The 21,283-nt window shown below is 43.2% G+C and overlaps 1 protein-coding gene across 2 annotated transcripts in view; it reads left to right on the top strand.

Moving 5' to 3' along the window:
• The first annotated feature begins 3,714 nt into the window (after window positions 1-3,714).
• MTAP (methylthioadenosine phosphorylase) overlaps window positions 3,715-21,283 on the top strand; it is a 33,764-nt gene continuing 16,195 nt past the window's right edge. The window contains exons 1-4 of one of the 2 annotated variants that reach the window (XR_012506337.1): window positions 3,715-3,884; window positions 12,577-12,663; window positions 13,831-13,889; window positions 16,809-16,976. Coding sequence is in view for 1 of the 2 variants with exons in the window: in XM_074361498.1 (XP_074217599.1) it covers window positions 3,852-3,884; window positions 12,577-12,663; window positions 13,831-13,889; window positions 16,809-16,976 (347 nt within the window). In the remaining variant the exon portion in view is untranslated. The remainder of the gene's footprint in view (window positions 3,885-12,576; window positions 12,664-13,830; window positions 13,890-16,808; window positions 16,977-21,283) is intronic. The other variant, XM_074361498.1, reaches the window with a different exon arrangement.

The raw sequence follows: 21,283 nt of genomic DNA, 5'->3' as shown, positions 1-21,283 counted from the left end.
GGGAGACCACTTTGTCCTACTTTGATTTTGGGGCTTGGTAAGAGAAAATTATCCAAAAGTTGGAAATAAGCCAAAAAGATTTCTGTCTGCCTTTTCAAATACACAGTAAAGTTTTGTCCAACAAGTCTACCCAAGGATCATCTGCTTCTGGGAGGGGAGTGGCAAACAACGGCCCAAGTCCTCAGCCAAACCAGCTCTCTACCTGTTTTTGCATAACTTTGAACTAAGAATCTTTTTTACAACCTTAAGTAATTGGAAAACAAAAATCTAGAGAACAATAATATTTTGTCACACGTGAGAAGTATATGAAATTCAAATTTTAGTGTCCATAGGGTTGTACTGGAATATGGCCAGGCTCATTCAATTAGATTTTGCCTATATTTCTGAGCTTCACACACTCCTCGATATTTGCCTCTTTGTAGGCAAGGTTTGCAGACCCTTTACCTGAGAGCTGTAACTTTGTTTTATCGTTCCTTATTGTAGCGTTCAGACTTTGGTGGTAGATATCTTGCTTGTTATGATTGATACATTCAATCTTTTCTTCAGAATTAAAGATTGGTATCTGCAAATGGTATCTGTTCACAGACAACCCCAAAGGCTAGAGTTTTATTGCCTTGTAAAATATAATATCAGTTTTGTACCTAATTTTTCTATCTTATTCTAACATTCTCTTTTCTGCTGTTGCAGCTTCTTGTATCCTCCCTTGAATTAGTTTTGCCATTCTGCTGATTCCTTTATTAATGAGTTAAATACATCTCTGACACATGCCAACTATATGTTTGTTTGAATTTTATGCTTTTAACTTTTTGAAAATCGATTTTGACACGTTTTTCTAAAATGGATTCTTTTATTAAAAGAACCCTGTAATGCCTGTTGTCAGTTCAAATCACCTATAGTAAGCCAGTCCCTTGGTTCTATTATTTGTATGCTCTTTTCTCATAAAGCATAATGGTGAAAACTGCTAGAGTCCCCTTGGGAGGTGGATCAAACTGTCTTGAACTACATGCCTTACACACAGAGAACAAACTAGTGCCTGACAACCAGCTGATGGGTGGCTGCCTGGTTTCTGAGAAGTTAGAAAATTGCTTAAATTTTGTATGGAAATGCTAATTTCTTTCCAGAAGTGGCTTAAAATTATATCACTCGAAAAACCAGACCAGTAATTTAAAAAGATACATGCACCACTATGTTCACTGCATCATTATTTGCAATAGCCAAGATTTTTATGAAGAAACCAAAGTGCCTATCAATATGTGAATGGATAAAGAAGATTTGGCATATATGCACAATGGAATACTATTCAGCCATAAAAAAGAATGAAATCTTGCCATTTGCAACAACATGGATCGACCTAGACAGAGTTATGCTAAGTGAGATTTACTTGTAAATATTGTGGCATTTCACTCATGTGTGGAATCTAAAATACAAAACAGTGAACAAAATTAACAAAAGACAAACAGATTTACAGATGCAGAGGATAAATAGGTGGCTAACAGAAGGGAGTGAGGTTGGGGAGGAGAGAAATAGGTGAGGGAGATTAAGAGGTACAAATTTCTAGTTGTAAAATAGACGAGTTGAGGGCTGAAATATACAGTGTGGGGAATACATTCAATAACTATGTAATATATTTGTATGGTGACAGATGGTAATTAAACTGATAATCATGAATGTATAGAAATATTAAATCACTATGTTGTATAACAGAAATTAATGTAGTGTTGTAGGTCAATTATACTTCAAACACAAACAAACAAACTCATAGTAAAAGAGATCAGATTTGTGGTTACCAGAGGTGGGAATGGGGGTGGGAGGACTGGATGAAGGCAGTCAAAAGGTACAAACTTCCAGTTATAAGATAAATAAATTATAGGGATGTCATGTACAACATGATAAATATAATTAACACTGCTGTATGTTACACATGAAAATTGTTAACAGTGAATCCTAAGAGTTCTCATCACAAAAAAAAATCTATTTTTTTCAATTTCTTTTATTTTCTACCTACATGAGATGATGGATGTTCACTAAACTTACTGTGGTCGTCATTTCATGATGTATGTAAATCAAATCATTATGCTGTACACCTTATTTTATACAGTGCTATACATCATTAATATCTCAATAAAACTGGAAGAAACACACACACACACACACACACACACACACACACGCACACACAACAGACCAGACTTGGGACAATGTTCCCTTCACAGACATTACATAGTTAAGAGCCCTGACCTGCAACTTACAGTAGAAAAGTCCAGAAGTCCAGTTTAGCCCTGTTAAAACAGAAGACCAAACGCCCAAAATAGCATCACTTGTGCTAAAAGCCCATGGTACCAAACCTAGATTCAATACCCAAATTAAATGCAGTTTAGACCTTCCCCAGAAATATAATCTTAATCAACCAGTTTGAAATTTTCTGGTCAGGACCAATGAAGTAATCTCTCACACGGGTCCTCTCCACCCACCCCTCAGAGCAGACAGGCTCCTAGGAAACTAATTCCTGAAGGACTCCCAGCCTTCTGCCCTTTTCAAAGGAACGTCCCAATCTTCTTTTATTCTTCGCCTTTGCATTTTATAACTTAAAAGAAACAGAAAAAAACTGCGCGCCGTAAGAAAATTTAGACCAACAGCAAACAATGAGAGAGTAAGTCTTTACCGTTTAAGTTAACAGTAAATGGGCAGCAACAATATAGTGATATTTTTAATGAACTTATACTTGTGTCTTGTTTCAGTGTCTCACTGCTGTAGGGAAGGAGGAAAATCTACCCTTTTACAGCCATCCTCCCAACCCCAGAGTAATTTGCAACATTTCTGTATCTCAGAATGTTACTACCGCTCAGCATTTTATTTAGGAGAGTTTAATCCAGCCAGGGAGTTTAAATAGGATTACTCCTGTAAGAAAGGGATGGGGATTTTGAAAGTAACGGATTATCCCAGTGGAGGGCTGGTGTAACATCGAGGGTAGGGGGCGGGAGTGGAGGGTGACCAGTCAGTGTTGAGTGAGGAAGACATAAATCTGGATTCTGAATCAAGGTGTACTGGACGTTGCCCGGGGTGGGAACGGTTAAAGATGGCCCTGGCCCTTCGGACCCAGGATGGGAGATAGCGAATGTTTCATCCTCTTAAAAAAAGCCTCCCCTCAAATAGCCAGTTGGTAGGTCAGAAAGGTTATCCAGTAGCACGTTACTCTGTTCATTTTCTTTTTGTCATCACTGAGTCTTGGGTCAACCCCACCTACGCTCTGTCTAGGAGGAATTAACTGAAAGGAGCAAAACCCCGGTTGGGTCTCAGTGGCAAGAAGAGCCAAACGCACCCCGCCCCGCGTTAGCAGCTGGAGGGAATCTCCCCGAACAGCATGCTCCCTCCTCGCCACAGTTTTCCCTCCCGCGAGAACTTCTGGAACGTAGATGGGCCTAGTTTTACAGAAAAGGCCCAGCCCGCTGCTGATACGAGGCGGAGCCGGGAGTGTTGCACTTCCTCGTAGAGTTCTCGTTAAAGTTAACAGAGCCGATTAAAGTGCAAAGCACATGGTTTGGAACAATGCAAGGGCTCAATAAACAGTCTTTATTATTATCACTATCATCAGCCCGTTAGTTATAACGGGGGTGAAAAAAAATCAACGGAGAACCGGAAAGGTCCGCAATAGGGGCGGGAGGCGGGGACCTGGAATTGAGGAGGGGGTGGCGGGGGAGAGCCCACACCAGCAGCCAATCCAGCTGTCCCGGGGAGGAAGAGGAGGAGCCAGAGCCGCCCCCGGGACTGCACTGCTCAGTCCCGCGCCGCGCGCGTGAACCCGCTCCGCGCCTCCAGCCCGCGCGTGGTCGCCGCTCCTTCCCAGCGCAGACATGGCCTCAGGTGCCACTCCCGCGGCCGTGAAGGTGAGATCAGCCGTCCCGGCTGTTGTCCGCTCTGCCCTGTAGTCTTTCGCTGCCGTCCGGTGGGAGTGCACTTCTGGGCCGTGAGCCCAGCTTGTGAGCCCCCGCCGCGACGGGGAAGGTCTGTGGCTGGTTAGCCCCGGGGTAAGGGAAAGCGAATGATTGCCAAGCTGTGCCCCCAACCTCTGGTCTCAGATGCACCCGCAGGGCGGGGGCAAGCTCTTCCGAGAAGGGCAGCGGGCGTGGCTGCGCTAGCGCCCCACCTTTCCCGAGCGCCACTCCTTTCTGGGCAGATGCGTCTGGTCGGGAGTAACGGGTGTGCCAGGTGAGTGGACCCCCGCAACTGCCGAGACAGTCCCTTCGTGCCCTGCTCTACTCAGTGCTTTCGCTCTGACTTGGCTCTTTGGCCGTGGCCCACGTGGGAGAACTGCTTGCTTGCTCTTTTGCAAGCTTCCGGCTTTTTTTCTCTCCTTAACGTGGGCCTTCTCTGTCCTGAAGTTATCCCCCTGCAGCGCAATGCTTTGGGGATTCTGAGACTTTTACAACACCGAAATGGAGTACAGGAGTACTGGGCCGTTCCCTGTTTGGAGGCCTCAGCCCTTAAACTGCTTTTTGGCAACCTTGAAAGTTAGAGATCAGTTTCCTTGTGCCCTCAGTCCTCAAAAGTCTCCGTACAAGGGATCACTGTACGGTGGCAGTGGAGTTTTACCCGGAGGAGAGCACAAATTCCAAGGATTGCAGCGAGTTTCCCTGGGGCTTTTAAACACTTCTTCCTAGTTGGTGCTTGCGGAGAGAGAGTTAGAATTACAGTCCACAAAATAAATTGTTGATAAAACTCAAGATACCTTCCAGGCAGCTTATGACTGGTGAAGAACTGTTAATTTGTTTGGCTTTAGAAATTCTGGCCAATGGGATAGAAAGGTCCATCACCTTCAAGTCTCTCTCTTGATTCCGCGTTTTGTGTTCAGTTCTGCCTGGAGAAGGCGGATCTCTGGTCTGTGTGTCCTCAGCCAGAGTGATTAGTTCAGTAGGCCCTTGCAGCTCTTAGTGAGACACATGATGTAAGAGAGACTGGGGTGGAAAGAGTTGCAGTCATACTTAGATACCAATTTTCTTCTATTTTGAAAAGAATCTTGCATTAAATATTTGTTGACTGCCTCTTACCAGTCACGGAAGACAAAGCAGAATTTTTATGACGCTCTTTTGTAAGAGTGAGTGAGTTCCTTAGGTGCCCGTCTATAAATCGGGAACTGTACTGCACGGTTTTCTGGGACTTAGAATTGTATTGTTTGTCTAGCACACAGTTGAAACTTATTAAATAGTAGTGCTTATAAGTGGAGGAGCTGAGATTAATTTTGAATCTTTTCTCCAACAATTAAATTATTTGTAGGCCCCAGCTTTCAGTGGGCAAGAGGGAACTATTACCTTTCCAAGAATACACTTAGTGACATTAAAAATAAAGAGGGGTGGTATTTAAAACACTCTCACTTTAATCTGGTTTGGCATTCTCCCCACCACAATTTCCCTGTAAAATTAGTGCAGTGCATTTAAGTGCAGAATGGGCACTGTGATTAGAGCAGTGATGTAAATATTGCATGATATATATCTTTTTTCTTGGCGAGCTGCTGAATATAAAATTAATATCGGGCTGCCTGCTTATTTCTCTCTTTGGGGTTAGGTGACAATTTTGTTCTTGCAAATCCTTGATTCCAACACCATCTCCCACAGACTGCTGAGGCAACATCCTATATAGAAAAATTGAGATGTCAGTGTCCAGAGCAAAATAAGCTAATGAAAACCATATGCTATCCCCAGATCATAGGATGAAGAGCTAGAATGTTCTGTAAGACTGTGTAATCACACAAACCATTTTGGGGACATAAACCTGAGGCAAAGAAAGATCACCTAAGGAGCCCAGAATTACACAGCTGGACCTGGATAATGACAGAACTGGCCTCAAGCCTGGCATTCCATCAACTAGACGTGAGCCATTTCTGAAATATGACATGTGGTCCCTGTGCCCCATTTAATTCTGTTGAGAAAGAGGTGTGCAGCCTTAAGGAAGAGGGAGTGTGGAGTGTGTGCATAAAATACCCACTGGATGCTCTCCTGTAGTGTTAATAACAGCCATTGTCTAGTAGGACCTCAGGGAGACATCCTCCAGTAGCAGCCATGGGCAAGTGGTACGTTTGACCGCAGAGAGCCCAGCCGGTCTTTGGCATTCTGGAGGGCTCCTTTAATGGGCCATGGCTACCCTAGGCAGCAGCCCAGCTTTTAACTCTGAATGATGAAAATAAGTCTTGTTAATCATGGTTGCTATGACAAAGAGGAGATATGGTCCCATCAAAACAGTATTAAGGGGGTTGGGCAAGTCATGGAATCTAGACTGTGGAGAACAGGCCTTTGAACTTCTCTTTTTTGCTGGCTGGGAGTGGTTGGCAAAGGCCTTCACACTGAAAGTTCTTGAATGACCTTCAGAAACCAGGAGACAACCCCAAGGCCCCAACTGGACACCAGATGACCAGTGAGCATTTTTTACCTAGAGAGACAATGCCATTTGGGGAGGACAGTTCCCCCCTTAGAACTGCCCTGAGCATTGCAGGACATAGAACATATCCTTGGTTTCCCCTTCGCACGAAACGCTGGTGGCACTCTCCCCCATCAGTGTGGCAGCCTGAAAATACCCCCATGGGTTTCCACACACCTCACCTCATCCCCTAGGAGGGCCAGTTCACACTTGGCTGAGGAGTCTTAGGTTAAATCCCTGAGAGAGAGACTGCCTGGTGAGGGGACAGAGAAGCAGCCAGGTTTTCTCTCCTGAGCAGCAGAGAAAAACTAAGGGATAAGGGGCTTCTTTGTTATTGCTTCAAGGAAGTTTATTATGATTTTATTTTTGCTGGATTTGGGAGGGTGTACAGAAACAGTGACAGATGTTAATGCACTGTTTCACTTGATTCTCATAGTCGTACAGATTGAGGAAAGATCTTACCCTTATAGGGGCAGATGGGAAACAGGTACTAGAAATCTTTGTGGGGAATGGACCTTGAGTCCTCCATTGGTATTCTAGTCTGCGCCGCACAAGCATCTCAAGCAGCGGTTCTCAAAGCCTGTGCTACATCTGCCGCCTCCCGGGAGTTTGTTAGAAGTGCAGATTCTTGGGCCCCACCCCAGTCCTGCTGAATCTGAAATGGGGGTGGGGAGAAGCAAACTGGGTTTTAAAGAGCCTCAGTATATCCAAGTGTCACTGAAGTGTGATAGCTGTTGACCAGGGAGCTTTGAAAAGGCCGGGCACCTGCATTTTTAACAGGCTTCTTGGCTGCTGTAACAATTACAACAAACTGGATGTAGTCACTTAACAATTCTAGAGGTCAGAAGTCCAGAATGAGTCCTGTGGGGCCAAAATCAGTGTCAGTAGGGAAGGTCCTCTTGGAGGACCTAAGGGAGAATGTTTCCTTGCCTTTTCCAGCTACTGGAGATCACCAGCAGTGCTTGGCTCAAGGCCCTGCTCACATTGCCTTTTCTCCCCCTGCTTCCTTCGTCACATCGCCTTCTTCCTCCTTCGACCTTATGAGGACCTTTATGATTACATTAGGGCCCACCCAGATAATCCAGGATAATCTCATCTCAAAATCATTAATTTAGTCTCACAAGGCAACATTCAGAGGTTCTGGTAATTAGGATGAAGACGGGCTCTCCTGCAGGAGCCATTTTTCAGCCTGTGACACTCAACTAACCCAGATTTTAAAAATTAATGATCTAGGCCCTACAGCAAGGATGCCCAATTCTGGCTACGCCCCAGAACCACCTGAGGTGCTGTAAGAAGGGAAAAATGCCTTGCCCAATTAGAATCTCTGGAGTCTGGGCCCTGGGCTTCGGTACTGAAGGCTCCCCTGGGGATTCCAGTATCCAGCAGCTGACCCAGGAGGAGCACCAGGGAGAATCCTGCGTTTCTCCACAAACAGAGGAGAGCGCTGCAGAATAAAATAAGCTCTGAGGAAAATCCTCCTCTGAAATGACCATTTCAGGAGGTGGACTGTATCCTCAAGAGTGTCTACCCATCAGAATAATCCCTTGACTTTGCTAGGGGAGGCTGGTTAAACAAAGGCCACGGATATTCTGAACCTGCCATTATTTCTGGCCAAAATGTACTGTTAACTAACTTGTTAGCTGGGGCTGCCATAACAAAGTACCACAGACTGGGCGGCGTAAGCAACAAGAAATTTGTCTCCTCACAATTCTGGAAGCCAGAAGTTCAAGATCTTCCTTCTGCATACCTGTGTCCTAGTCTCTTCTTGTAAGGTCAACAATCATAATGGATTAGCACTACCAACCCAACAAGACTTCATTTAACTTGAATTACCTCTTCACACACCCTATTTCCAAAAATAGTCAAATTCTGCTCAACACTGCTAATCATCAAATGCAAATCAAAAACCACAATGAAGTACCATCTCACACCTGTCGGAAATGACTATCATCAAGTAACAAATATTGGTGAGGATGTGGAGAAAAGGGAACCCTAGTACACTGTTCCACTGCTGCGTACACATCTGAAGAAAACAAAAACACTAATTCTAAAAGATACATGAACCTCAGTGTTTACGGAATCACTATTTACAATAGCCAAGACATAGAAGCAGCCTAAGTGCCCATCAACAGATGAATGGATAAGAAATGGTGTGATATGTGTGTGTGTGTGTATAAATATAAATATAAAATGTGTATAAATGTATATACACATACACACAATGCAATATTACCCAACTATAAAAAATGAATTTCTGCAATTTGCAATAAAATGGATAGACCTAGAAAGTATGAGGCTTAGTGAAATAAGTCAGAGAAATATGAATTCTCTATTTACCACTTAAATGTGGAATCTAAAAAATAAAACAAATGAATGTCTATAACAAAACAGAAACAGACTCATAGAGAATAAACTAGAGGTTACCGGTGGGGAGAGGGAAGGGGGTGGGGCAAGATGGGTATGAGATTAAGAGAGATCAATGACTACGTGTAAAATAAAAAACCAACAAGGATACATTGTACAGCACAGAGAAATATAGCCATTATTTTGTAATAACTTTAAATGGAGTATAATCTATGAAAATATTGAATTGCTCTATTGTACACCTGAAACTAATATAATGTAAAACAGCTGTACTTCAATCAAAAACAGAAGTCAAATTCTGAAGTATTGGGGGTTAGAACTTCAACATATGGATCTGAGGGGCACAACTGAGCCCACAGCCATCACCTACAAGGGTGGCATGCAGAGAAGGGTTTCCTGGCAGAGAGGGAGCCACCAGCTGTCTCTCTGGACCGTACTGCAAGTTCTGATCAGGCCCCCAAGACATTTGGCCATTCTCTCTCCATGCAGCTAGCCTTCCAAGATTTTGCAAGGCTCTGGGAGGCCTAAAAGCTAATTTAGCCCAACAAAAGGAGAGCGTCTGTCTGCCGCACTTGCCAAACTTGTCAATGGTGACCAGAGCTGGAGGACTGAAATGCTCAAAGCAGAGACTGCTGGCATCTGGAGCTCTGGCTGTTTCACCTTATGAGTTGAGGAACTCAGAGGCAGCCCATCTCCGTGGCAGGAGCTAGTCTTACTTGCTCGGGGTTACGGTGTTCTGAGAGTGCTGTCATGAAGTGCTAGATTCCTTCATGTAGTGCATCCAGGCCTCAGAGTAATGGGGAGTGGTTCCTGAAGCCATGTGGGGTATGTGAAATCTGTGGCATAGCACCAGGGGAAGTGGACACAGGGTAGGAGTTGGTGTGAACCCTTTCAGCATAGCTAGAAGTAACCATTGTGGCCAGCTAAGCCAACATTTAGATAAAATGCTTTCAAACCATCTCTTCTTTTTGAGGAGACTGACTTGGTGGTCTGCAAGTGCAAAAGTATGGCATGAAGCAACTGTTAAAATCTGGCAATGACCTTGATTGAGTAGGGGGTCCCTATTTCAGAACTTTACCTTGTGTAACGAAGTGCTGCCTGGGGAGAATTGGCCCAGAAGTTCCATCTCAGACCCTGAATACATTTCCTGAGCAGTCTAGGATTGCCTGGACTGAGGGCATTGCCTCTGGCCCAGGAGGCCTGGTTCGTATACATGAGGTCATGGATGGAGAGCCCCTCCCTCCAGGGTGGTTCACTCAGGTTCCCAGAGTTGCTGCTTTCATGTTTGCCCTGGGACCTTGATCCAGAATTTGAATTCTGAGCATCAGTTTATTCATAACATGGAGACAATAAATTTCTAATAGGGTGTGTGATGTTATCAAGGATTACAGGGGATACTGTACATCATAGTGGTTGAGTGTGAAAGACCTGTGTTCCTATCTCAGCGTTGTGCTTTATAATTTGCTGTTTGGACAAATTTCTTAATTTTTGTGTCTCTTTCCTCTTTTGTAAAATGGTTGTTACACTATAGGACCTAACTTACAGAGTAGTTGTGAAGACTGAATGAGGTAAGGGCACTGAAGCACTTGGCATAGTGCCAGTGACATCTAAATGCACAGACATAGTTAATCGCCAAGGCAGGTATTGAGCTGACCCCTGAATTTGGAAACTGGAGGGGATGACAGAATTACGCTTTTGGTGCTTGGGATTCCATCCTAGTTATACTTCACTGTGGAGCCAGCAGGTGGCGACATTGCCACATCTTGGTGCTGCTGGCCTCTAGCTGCAGCCAAAAAAAAAAAAAAAAGAAAGCCAGTTCCCTGGTGTGGCAGTACTCAGTTGCTACACTACACTTGTCCTGTATCCCTTGCAAGATGAGGGTTTCCATAAACAACTGGAGCCAGTTTGACTGGACAGGCTCTCCTGCAGATAATTCTAGCGCCAGAGACCACATCCTGGTCTTTCTGATGAGCTGTGACAGCTCTTGCTTTCACGCCCAGTACGAAATATTCCTCGCTGAGGGTTGAGTTACCAGCCACCTAATGCAGGGTCATTATGAAGCCAGGGTGGTGTGGACTGAAGCTTAGGGCTGCTGAGGATGGGCTCAAGGGCACTGAACTTCAGCAAGGCCCCAGTTAGCATTTCTTATTCACTGCTGTGATGCTGGGCTAGCTTGCCCACAACAGAGAGTGGTTTCAAAACCAAGTCAGGCTTGTTTCATATATATGAGTCTGACTCCAGTGTTGAATCCAGAATGGGAGAGGCCATGACCCAGGGAATAGTCAGAAACAGCCAAGTCAAAGTGGTAGAACTTAAAGAAAAAGACAAACAAACAAAAGTTTCCATGACTAGCAGAATCCCAATTTCAGAGGGTAATTTCAGAGTCAGCAACTTAGTTCGGCAGTCTGAGGTGATGACACGGGCAAGACAGTTCATTACGTGTGCACACACACACACCTGTTATGATATGTGGTGCTTCAGAGTAAACATGAAATGGATAAAATGGAGCAGCCACTGCAGAAAGGGTTGGGATTCATTAAATAGTGAGATTTTTAAGATTTCTCCTGAAGTGGAAAGATTTAAACACACTGACTTCAGTGAACATTTCTGTTGATCTGAAAACTGCAATATTGGTTAGTCTTTACCTATGATGTTTTAAGTTGTAACAAAGCAGGAGAAAAATGTTGGGTTGGAGTTGATACGTAACCTGCTGTGGTTTCAACAATGTACCACAAGGTGGCAGCAACTCCAAAAACTTGTTTAACCACTTAAGGAAGTTATGGGGATGCTTTCAAAGTTTTAAATTATGTAATCTGCAGTTCTTTGTAAATGTTTCAATTGCTCTTTTTCTTATTTTGTTGATTTTTTTCCCTAGGAAATAGAGCCAGAGAGGTAACTATTTTCCCACATATTAATATAAATCAACTGTGTAACCTGATCTGGAAATATTTAATTCACATGTTCAGTTAATTCTTAACTTCGGAATTTTTTTTCTCAAGGAGCTACTTTCATTGAGTAGAAAATTTTACTCAAGCGACAACTGATTTAAAGCTTTTCATTGAAAAAAATGCTCAGGTGACTTTTCATTAGGTTTCTAATAAAGAGTCATCTCTGTAGTCTGCTGGTGACAATTTTAAGTAATATTTTTCCTTTAAGAAGTATCAACCCACAAAAACCTTCCTAATGATTTCAGTTATATAATGTTTAGTTAACATATTTAGTTGTCTTTGTAACTGTTCCTGTTCATGTGTCTTAATCATCAAATTAGAGTAACTCTAAAGGGTAATACCAGGGCATTTTAACTCAGATTAATCCCTGAAGACAAGGACAGTTAAGTTACTCTCTGAAAAATGCAATACAACACTTGAAATGTGCAAATTTGTTTTTTTGGAGGGATATTATTTTTAAAATTTTTAAATTTTTGCTCGGGGAGGTAATTAGATTTATTTACTTAAATGGAGGTACTGGGAATTGAACCCATGACCTCCTGCATGCTAAGCATGCACTCTACCACAGAGCTGTACCCACCCCCCTGAACTGTGCTAATTTGTTATTCAAATAGCAAAAATGCGGTAGAGTCCAAAAAAGGTGACTCATGCTTTGGTTACTTCTGGAATATAGAAGGCCTTCGAATATTTGTGGGATGAATGATTGCTTTTCAGTAATATTCAGATTTTTAAAAATAACCAGGGTTTAGGAATGGAGAAGAACATGTGAGTATGAATAAACAAATTTGCTTAAAATAATGATTTTGTTTCTAATGAAAAATGATCAAGTGTGGTATCTTTTTATTGTCTCCTCTAGATTGGAATAATTGGTGGGACAGGCCTGGATGATCCAGAAATCTTAGAAGGAAGAACTGAAAAATATGTGGATACTCCATTTGGCAAGGTTAATATCCAGTTAGTGGAGACATACTAGCTTTCTCCTTGCTGGCCTAATTTTTAAGTTAAAAAAGTTTTTTTAAATTGCTTTTGTCTTGGCAGTGCAGGGCTGCCTGCCCCAGGCTGAGAGGGGGCCAAGAGTTCTGTCATAGGGTTCCACCACCTGAAACAGTGTCCCCAAGGATGCCCTGGACTTGACTGCACTGAGAATGTGACTTTTATGTATGTGCAAATAACTTGCTAGTTTATATCCCTAGATGCCACACACTCATTTGAGACATAGCAACTGTACTCTTGAGATCTCTGTATTCAAATCAGCTTCTAATTTGGGGCCTGTTGGTCATACCATAATCTTTAACAAATGGGAGGAAATGTCAAAGTGGCCTTTTCTTAGTGAGCCCTGGCCCACAGGGGAATTTCTTGGGAGTTCGAGAACACAATTGCATAACCGAATTGGAAATAAAACACTCCTCCTTTTCTATGAAAAGGAAGCTATTCTCCCAACCCTTGTGTCATCCAGCTGGGAAGGGTGTCTGCCTTCCCTTAATTCCATCTGGCAAATTCCAAACTTTGTGATTCCTCTGATCCTCCTGAAGATCCCTGCATCTGGCAATCCCAACCAAACCCCTCCTCTCAGCCAAGTCCTTAGATCTGACCTCATGTCCTCCAAGCCCAGCTGTCCATGTTTTCTTAACCTCCTAGGTGCTCAGGACATTTCCCTCCATTACTTGTGGTCATCCCATGGCCATCTAAGACCTGGTTAACACAGCACATGGTTCCAGCGCTGAGTTCTTAAATTCCTTGACAGTGGACTGCTATTCTTTTTGCATTTCACTCTCACACCTGTTCTTGAACCTGCCCAACACCGTTGACAAGTCTGGTGTGACCAGTCTGGCATCAGTCTCCAGGGTGCTGCTACAAATAGGTCTCACTGAACGGCACCTACCCACACACCGTCTAGGTCTCACAGACCTCTGTGCTGGCAGAGGCCTCCGTAGGTATCGAGGGATGAAGCTGACTGATCAAATCTAGATTCTTTTACTCTAAAATATATCTTCAAACCCCAAGTTTCTATGAATCCTACTGCAGTTGAACAATTGAAATGGAAGCTTTTTGATGGTTTCTATATATGTTTTCAAATCACTGAGTTGTAACCATTTTTCATTATGTGCAGCCTTCTGATGCCTTAATTTTGGGGAAGATAAAGAATGTTGATTGCGTCCTCCTTGCAAGGTAAGGTATTCCAAGCTTTTTCAATGTTAACTACCAAGGAGAATCTAAATTTAACTTAAATTTTGGAAAGAGTAATGATGCTGGTATGAGTTATTAATGTGTTGGAGCCAGACTGTCTGAGTTATCTTTATTTATCACTTATGGTTTTGGGGTAAGTTAATTGACTTTGGAGATTGAAGATCTTGTCCATCCCCCCCTCAGGTTGGGAAAGTGGAAAGTGTTTAGAACAATCCCATGAGCAATACGATCATTTGACTAAAATTTAAGCTCTGCTTTCAGTTTTAGCTACAAGAGGAAATGTTTTCTTCTGTTCTTTTTTGTCTTTCATCTTCTAATTAACAAGATCAAGAAAAACTGCTTCATTCATGACCCCTTGTGTAGTAACACTTCTAGACTTGTGGGGAGTGGGTTTCAGGTCCCTGAAGTGGGTTCCCGGGGGTGTCTGCACCCTTCCTTGACAAGTCTCATCCTGTTCCATGAAGAAAGGAGGCAAGCTGTTTCATCACAGTTAGAAATTAGTCAAGACTGCCTGTATTAGATTTCTATTGCTGCATAACAAATGACCACAAATTTAGCATCTTAAAACAGAATACATTATCTCAGTTTCCTAGTGACTGAAGTGTGGGCTGAGTCCTCTTCAGGGTCACAAAAGGTATATTTAACAGCTTATTTGCATCTGGGGCCCATGTCCTCGTTCCAGCTCACGCGTAGTTGGCAGAACTTGGTTCCTCAGGGTTGAAGGATTGAGACCTTCAGCTCTTAGAGGCTGTCTATGTCCCCTGCTGTGTGGCCATCCTCATGGGCAGTTCACAAGATAGCAGCTTGCTCTCCAAGGTCAGCAGGAGGGTCTCCAGTGCATGCTGGCAGGTGGGGCCTGACCGTGGGAGTGACTCCCAGCACTTTCCCTGTATGACCTCAGGCAGCTTCAGGCATCCATAGGGGGCTTGTAACATATCCCCCACGGAAAAGCAGGGACTGCGGGCATTCATGGGACCTCCCCCCTCTGAGAGGTCATCTATGAACCTGGGGTAAAAATCCTGATATGCTATGCTTATCTCCAGTTATGTACAGATTATTTTGGTATTTTTAATAATTCTGTTGGCGGTCATTTGGTGATATAATTCAAAATATAAGGATGGGGTGATACCTTAAGGAGCAGGTTTTTATTATCCATTTTACAGGTGAAAAAAAATCGGGCTGAGAGAGCTGAGTGACTTTGATGAGGTCACACAGCTAGTAAGTGGCAGAGCCAGGATTTGAACCCAGGCAGTTTTACTTCAGACCCCAAACTTTTAATCAGCATTGTACAGTATGATTTTTGTCTATTCAGCTACTTCCTTGAAAGCCTGCTTCTGCATCATCACATGTGAAGACCACTGGACTCTTGCCACTTAGCCTTTCTGTGGTAGAACATTACCTGTGATGTTTGTAGTTTCTCAAACAGCTGAGGATAATTTTAACTCTTTGTGAAGTATTGCTTATAAGTAATAAGTATACCCTCTAATGTGTGAATTTTAAAAATTTTAGAATTTGTGTTCCCTTTACTGGCTGTTTACTGGCATTGTGGGTGGTGTGGGGGAGAGAGAGGGTGTTGTGGAGGGGGGTGTTAAATACTCAGTTTTTTGTCCAACAACTTGAACTACTCTCATGGCAAGTCCAGTTTTAGGTACCAGCAAGGAAGACAGACGCTAGTAGGAAAGATGGACACTGAGAAGGAAATACAAAGTTTGAGTGGCCGATAGGTGCCAGAAATAAAAATAAGGTCAGAGGATAGTGACGTGATACAGATGCAGTGGTCACGGAAAACACCTCCGTGAGGAGGCGACACGGGAGCCAAGCCTGAGCAGGAGTGAGTGCAGCAGGCCAATGAGCCTGAGCAGGGGTGGGAAGGGACGTTGCCATTTGTAGGCTGGGCCCAGGTGACATGAGGGCCATGGTAAGGTGTTCAGGTTGTATGTGAAGTGTGACAGGAAATAAATCACTGGTGGCTGTATCAGTCTGCTAGGGCTGCCATAACAAAGTACCACAGATTTGTTTCCTCACAGTCCTGGAGACAGAGGTCCAGGACCAAGGGGTCACCAGGGTTGGTTCCTTCTGAGTGCGGGAGGGAAGGATCTGTTCCAGGCCCCTCTCTGGCTTGTAGATGGCCGTCCTCCCCCTTTGTACATTCTTCCCTGTGTGTCTGTGTCCAGATCTCCTCTTACAAGGACACCATTCATGCTGGATTAGGACCCACCCTAATAACCTTATTTTAACTTAATTACCTCATCAAATAACCTTATTTACCTTAATTACCTGTCCCCAAAGACAGTCACATTTGGGTGTACTGGGGCTAGGATTTCAACATATGCACGTGGCAAGGACACACGTTTCAGCCCCTCACAGCAGTGATGCATAAGGTGATCTGTTCTTGGACAATACCTGCTGATGTCAACATAAACAACTGGGAAATGTAGTATTTTAAATGTTTCATTAACTTATTTGGGTGGTCAGGCAAAAAAGAATAGGGAGATTAAACTGGAAACTTGAGTTTCTGTTTCCATTTTGTGTGCTCCTTCATTGGCACCTCTTGTTTGCTGTGTTATGGCTTATGTGAGCCCTGATGCCTCAGATCCTGGGGTGTTTAGTGGCCCACAGGATGGACATGGCAGGTCTTCCTGGAGAGTGAATCTGAGTGAGCTACTGCCCACTGCTGACAGGAGAACAGAAGATGGGCTGTAAAGTGAGCCTGCACTTTAAAACCAAATCGTTTACACTTAACGTAGGCTGCTTGTTGCCCGACCTGTCCTCATTCTCCCTCTGCCAAAGAAAGCACTTTGGTGGAAAGGGCTGGAAGGCACTGCTGTAAGTAAGTTTTCTTTTCCAACAGTATTAAAATGCCCTGCTCACTCCTCTACTGTGTTTACTCTCCTTCTTTAGGCATGGGAGGCAGCATACCATCATGCCTTCAAAAGTCAACTATCAGGCGAACATCTGGGCCCTGAAGGAGGAGGGCTGTACACACGTCATAGTGACCACAGCCTGTGGTTCCCTGAGGGAAGAGATCCAACCTGGCGATATTGTCATTATCGACCAGTTCATCGACAGGTAGGCTGCCATCTAGGATGCTTCAGGGTCTTGTAAGATCATTCCCAGCTCAAAGGGACAATGTGTGGGGACTTGGCGCAGAGGAGGAACAGGCCCACAGACATGTTTTACTGTAGGAGTTTTTAAATATATACAAAATAAAATCATCATCATGAACTCTGGTTCTTAATTCATGGCACCTACATTTATCAGTTTGTAACTTTAAAAGATATGAACTCTTTAAAAAAAACAAATTACTTAATATTTCCTAGAATTGGATGCCTAAGCAGTGTTCTCTTTTTCCCTACTGTCTCACAGACTTTTTTTTAATAATTGGTTTGTTCAGATGAGGGTCCAGGGGAGGTCCATGCATTAATAAGCTTTTTTGTCCAGAGGTTTTCACCCCTTCCCCCCCCGCTTTTTTCTCCTATGGAGTTTCCCCACATGCTGGATTTTACTGATTGCATCCTTAAGTGTCATTTAGTGTCTTCCTCTATCCCCTGTGTTTACTGTAAACCAGCGCTTAACTCTGGAGGCCTGATCAAAATCAGGTTTGAATTCTTGGCAAGAACCTTTCTGCATCATTCAAGAGGCACGTAATGTCTGGTTGTCTGTCCTGTCGTTTCATGTTGTTACTATCAATAGTTGGTTCAGGAGCTAGGGATTTTTTGTTACTTAAATTGCGCAAGGAATATATAATGTTCCTTTACTAAAATATTTAACAATAATGGACTGCTAAGATCTTGGGCTCTCTCTGCATTTAGAAGTAGCTGAACAATCACAAGAGAGTGAGAGGCCTCCTAAGGTCCCATCTGTATGCTGTGCCTCCTCCATCCCTGGAGGAGGTACCTTCCTCCTGGGGTGCTCTGGATGGAGACAGCGACTACACTCTGCTACCTGAGGCAGAGTGGTGGGGAGAAGGACCACAGGGAGTAAACTACTTGGTGGCTCCCACCAAACTCCCACATCCAGTCACCCAGACCATCGCCTTAGTCCATCGTGTTCTTCCCTCTGTTAGCTCTGAGCTCACTGTTCTCCACGCCTCTCCTACCTCTTCTGTTATGGAAGGAAGGTTTATTCAGTCCTGTTCTGTGTGTCTTCTGCCTTTCAGGGGTTTATTATAATCTAGTCCATCAGAACCACTCTTGATTGTTTCCTGATGAATTGAAGCTGTTAGCTTGAACCAAGCCCACTGTGTAAGTTAGAAATGGTTGTATATCAGTCATTTCTTGTGGTTCAATCTAATAAATAATAAGCATCAACTAAAATCATTACATGCCCCTCATCATTTTTCCATACCTGACTCTAATATATATATATGTTTTCATCTTCCCCTCAAGAATGTAAATCATGTGAGGGCAAGGACGCCATCTGTCCTGCATGCCACTTTATCCCCAACACCCACAACACTACCTGGCCCGTGGCTGCTCAATCAGTATTTTTTGAGTGATTGAATGAACATGATCCTTCAAAGGGTTTTGTAAGATCATTCCCAGCTCAAAGGGACAATGTGTGGGGACTTGGCACAGAGGAGGAACAGGCCCACAGACATGTTTTACGTAGGAGTTTTTAAATATATACAAAATAAAATCATCATCATGAACTCTCAAGTTCTTAATTCACGGCACCTACATTTATCAGTTTGTAACTTTAAAAGATATGAACTCTTTAAAAAAAACAAATTATTTAATATTTCCTAGAATTGGATGCCTAAGCAGTGTTCTCTTTTTCCCTACTGTCTCACAGACTTTTTTTTAATAATTGGTTTGTTCAGATGAGGGTCCAGGGGAGGTCCATGCATTAATAAGCTTTTTTGTCCAGAGGTTTTCACCCCTTCCCCCCCCGCTTTTTTCTCCTATGGAGTTTCCCCACATGCTGGATTTTACTGATTGCATCCTTAAGTGTCATTTAGTGTCTTTAGTGATGTTAGATAAGATAGTAAAGCTAATTTTACCTATTTCTTTTTTACTTTTTGACATAGCTGCTAGAAAATTTAAAATTGTATGTATGACGTGCATTATAATCGCTGTTGGCGAACATCTTCTAAGTGGTACTGCTGCTGGTTGCGCTACATGCTTTCTGTTAACCAGGCTTGAGCATGTACATGATTCACCGTGAGTATGTTTGAATGTCTTAAAGGAGAGGAGAATCAGAACTTTCTCCTTGTCAGAAATGCCCTGTGTGTGGTGTACTGATAGCACTTTTTATTTTGACAGAGTAAATCTTGGTGTGTTGAGACGTGTACCTCTATCCCCAGTTAGTCCTGTGGTCGGGCAGGAATGGTGAGCTGGAGGCTGTGCTGTCTGTAGCCTGAGTACCCAGAGCCTCAGCCCGTTTGATAGAATTGCAACATTCTGCAGGGCTGGCTCTGGCTAGTGGACTAAACCTGTGGGCACGAGAGCGTTGGATTAGAAGGTTTTATCTTGGCTCTGTTTGGCCTCAGGAAGATCACTTTACCTATGTGGCCTTTGGTCCTGTCTTCAAGATTATGGGTTGAACTCCATCACTTAAGCTCTTTTTCTTTGTACTATCCATGGATTCTTCTCCAGGGACTGATCTGGAAACACATATTTGCCTACTGCTGTAACTTTGCCAGTCCATCATCTTAGAAAAAAAAAGTCCTCATCCTAAAGTAGTCTTCCAAGGCCAGAGAGATTGTTTTAATCTCCCTAACATACATTTGTAATAAAAAATCAAAATGGAATAGTATGGCTATTCTTATTTAACAGATGGCAGACCTAAAGCATCTTGCTTTCTCTGCCCTCGATGCCCAGAATAGGGGAAAAACACCCACCTGGCCTATCAACCATGCCATGCAAACCTTAGAGGTCACTGAGATTTAAGAGTGACAGGTAGCTCTGAGTTTTATGGGTGTTTTTAAAATCATAGATTTCTATACTCTAAAGAGGAAAAAATGCCCTTAAAGGAGTCTTGACAGTCTGGAAGCTTTTTTAAGAATATAAGATCACTCTCTTCTGAAAATCATTTGGTTTGCTCATACTACAGTCCAGCCTGTGAAAACTTGAAATCCTAGGCATGTGAAAAGGGAATCCTTGGGTGTGACTGACCTGGAGAAATCAGGACAGCAGACAGGTGGGGAAGGGAGTGGTTACGAGTATTTTGGGGTGTGGTCAGTCCTTGCATCTGTTTCTCAGACATGCAAGGAAATAACCTTCACTAATACTCAAAGTGAAAATAATCTCTCATTTGTGATTAGGGCAGCTGTAGAAAGGAAAATGTATGTGGATCTCAAACTTAAATGCCTAAAGAACATGTTGTCTTGTTATTTTCCTGTGTGTGTTGCACAATGACAAGCTTCCTAACTCTTGTCCTGGGCCCCATGGGCAATGTTCTTCACAAAACAAACCTGACTTGCTCATTGGATTCTGCTGTTATGTCCCTTTCTGGTAATGGAAGCACCTCTCTCCTTTGAGCCCAGCAGGATCAGTGATAGGTGTTTGATGAGGCTGGATCCTCCTGCCTGTGGCTCGGTGAGAGCCCCATATAAGACTATCCAAATTCTGACACAAGACTTAGAGAAATTTAGAGGCATGGCTGTGCATTTACTTGGCTTTGTTTTGTTTCTGCTTTTCAGCCTTGAGGCTGAAGGCATAACCATCCCTCGCATCCCACACCTAACCCACTTCTAAAGCCTGACTTTAACGATGCACTATAAAGTGGAGTGTAGAACTGATCTGAAATGAGATTTTTGCCGTTAGACTAAGCAAGACTGTTTCCCACTGGCTGCTTTTTTCAAAACATGAGGCATTCTGTTGTCTCTTCCTGTTTTCCTTCTGTTACACATACCCTCCACTGTCGACCCAGTTGCTGTTAGATGCCCCTACAAATCCATGTGTCTGTGAGGGGGGAGCTGGTTATATGGCCTCTCTTTCACCCCAAACTACTAACTGTCCATGGTCCATGCCATGGAAGATGCACATGGGCAGGGGGTTCCAGCAGTTTCCACACATGACCATTCTCTTCACCATCAATCCTGATTATCATCATTGAAGGGAATTCAGTTCACCGTATTTACTATTCATGTACTAAAGAACAGTTAGATCTGTAAAGTGTTTGGAAAGATGCCCATGTTACATTAAGTTAAAAAAAAAACAAAAGATGCAGACCAGAACTATCTCAAGGTGAGGCTAGATAACATATCCCTAAGGACAAGGATAAGACTGTTTCATTTTAATAGTGGCCTATATCAGGAATGTTTAAGGGTTGTTTTTTTTTAACAATGAGAAAAATACGACCAAAAACTTAAAATTAAAAAAAAGCAGAATGTAATTCCTAATGCCAGTTGTTTTCTGCAAAATGCTGTCAAC

The sequence above is a fragment of the Camelus bactrianus genome, chromosome 4, assembly GCF_048773025.1.
Source record: "Camelus bactrianus isolate YW-2024 breed Bactrian camel chromosome 4, ASM4877302v1, whole genome shotgun sequence".
NCBI lineage: Eukaryota > Metazoa > Chordata > Mammalia > Artiodactyla > Camelidae > Camelus > Camelus bactrianus.
The sequence above is the reverse complement of the archived record's forward strand: the minus strand, read 5'-3'. Positions and strand labels throughout refer to the sequence as shown.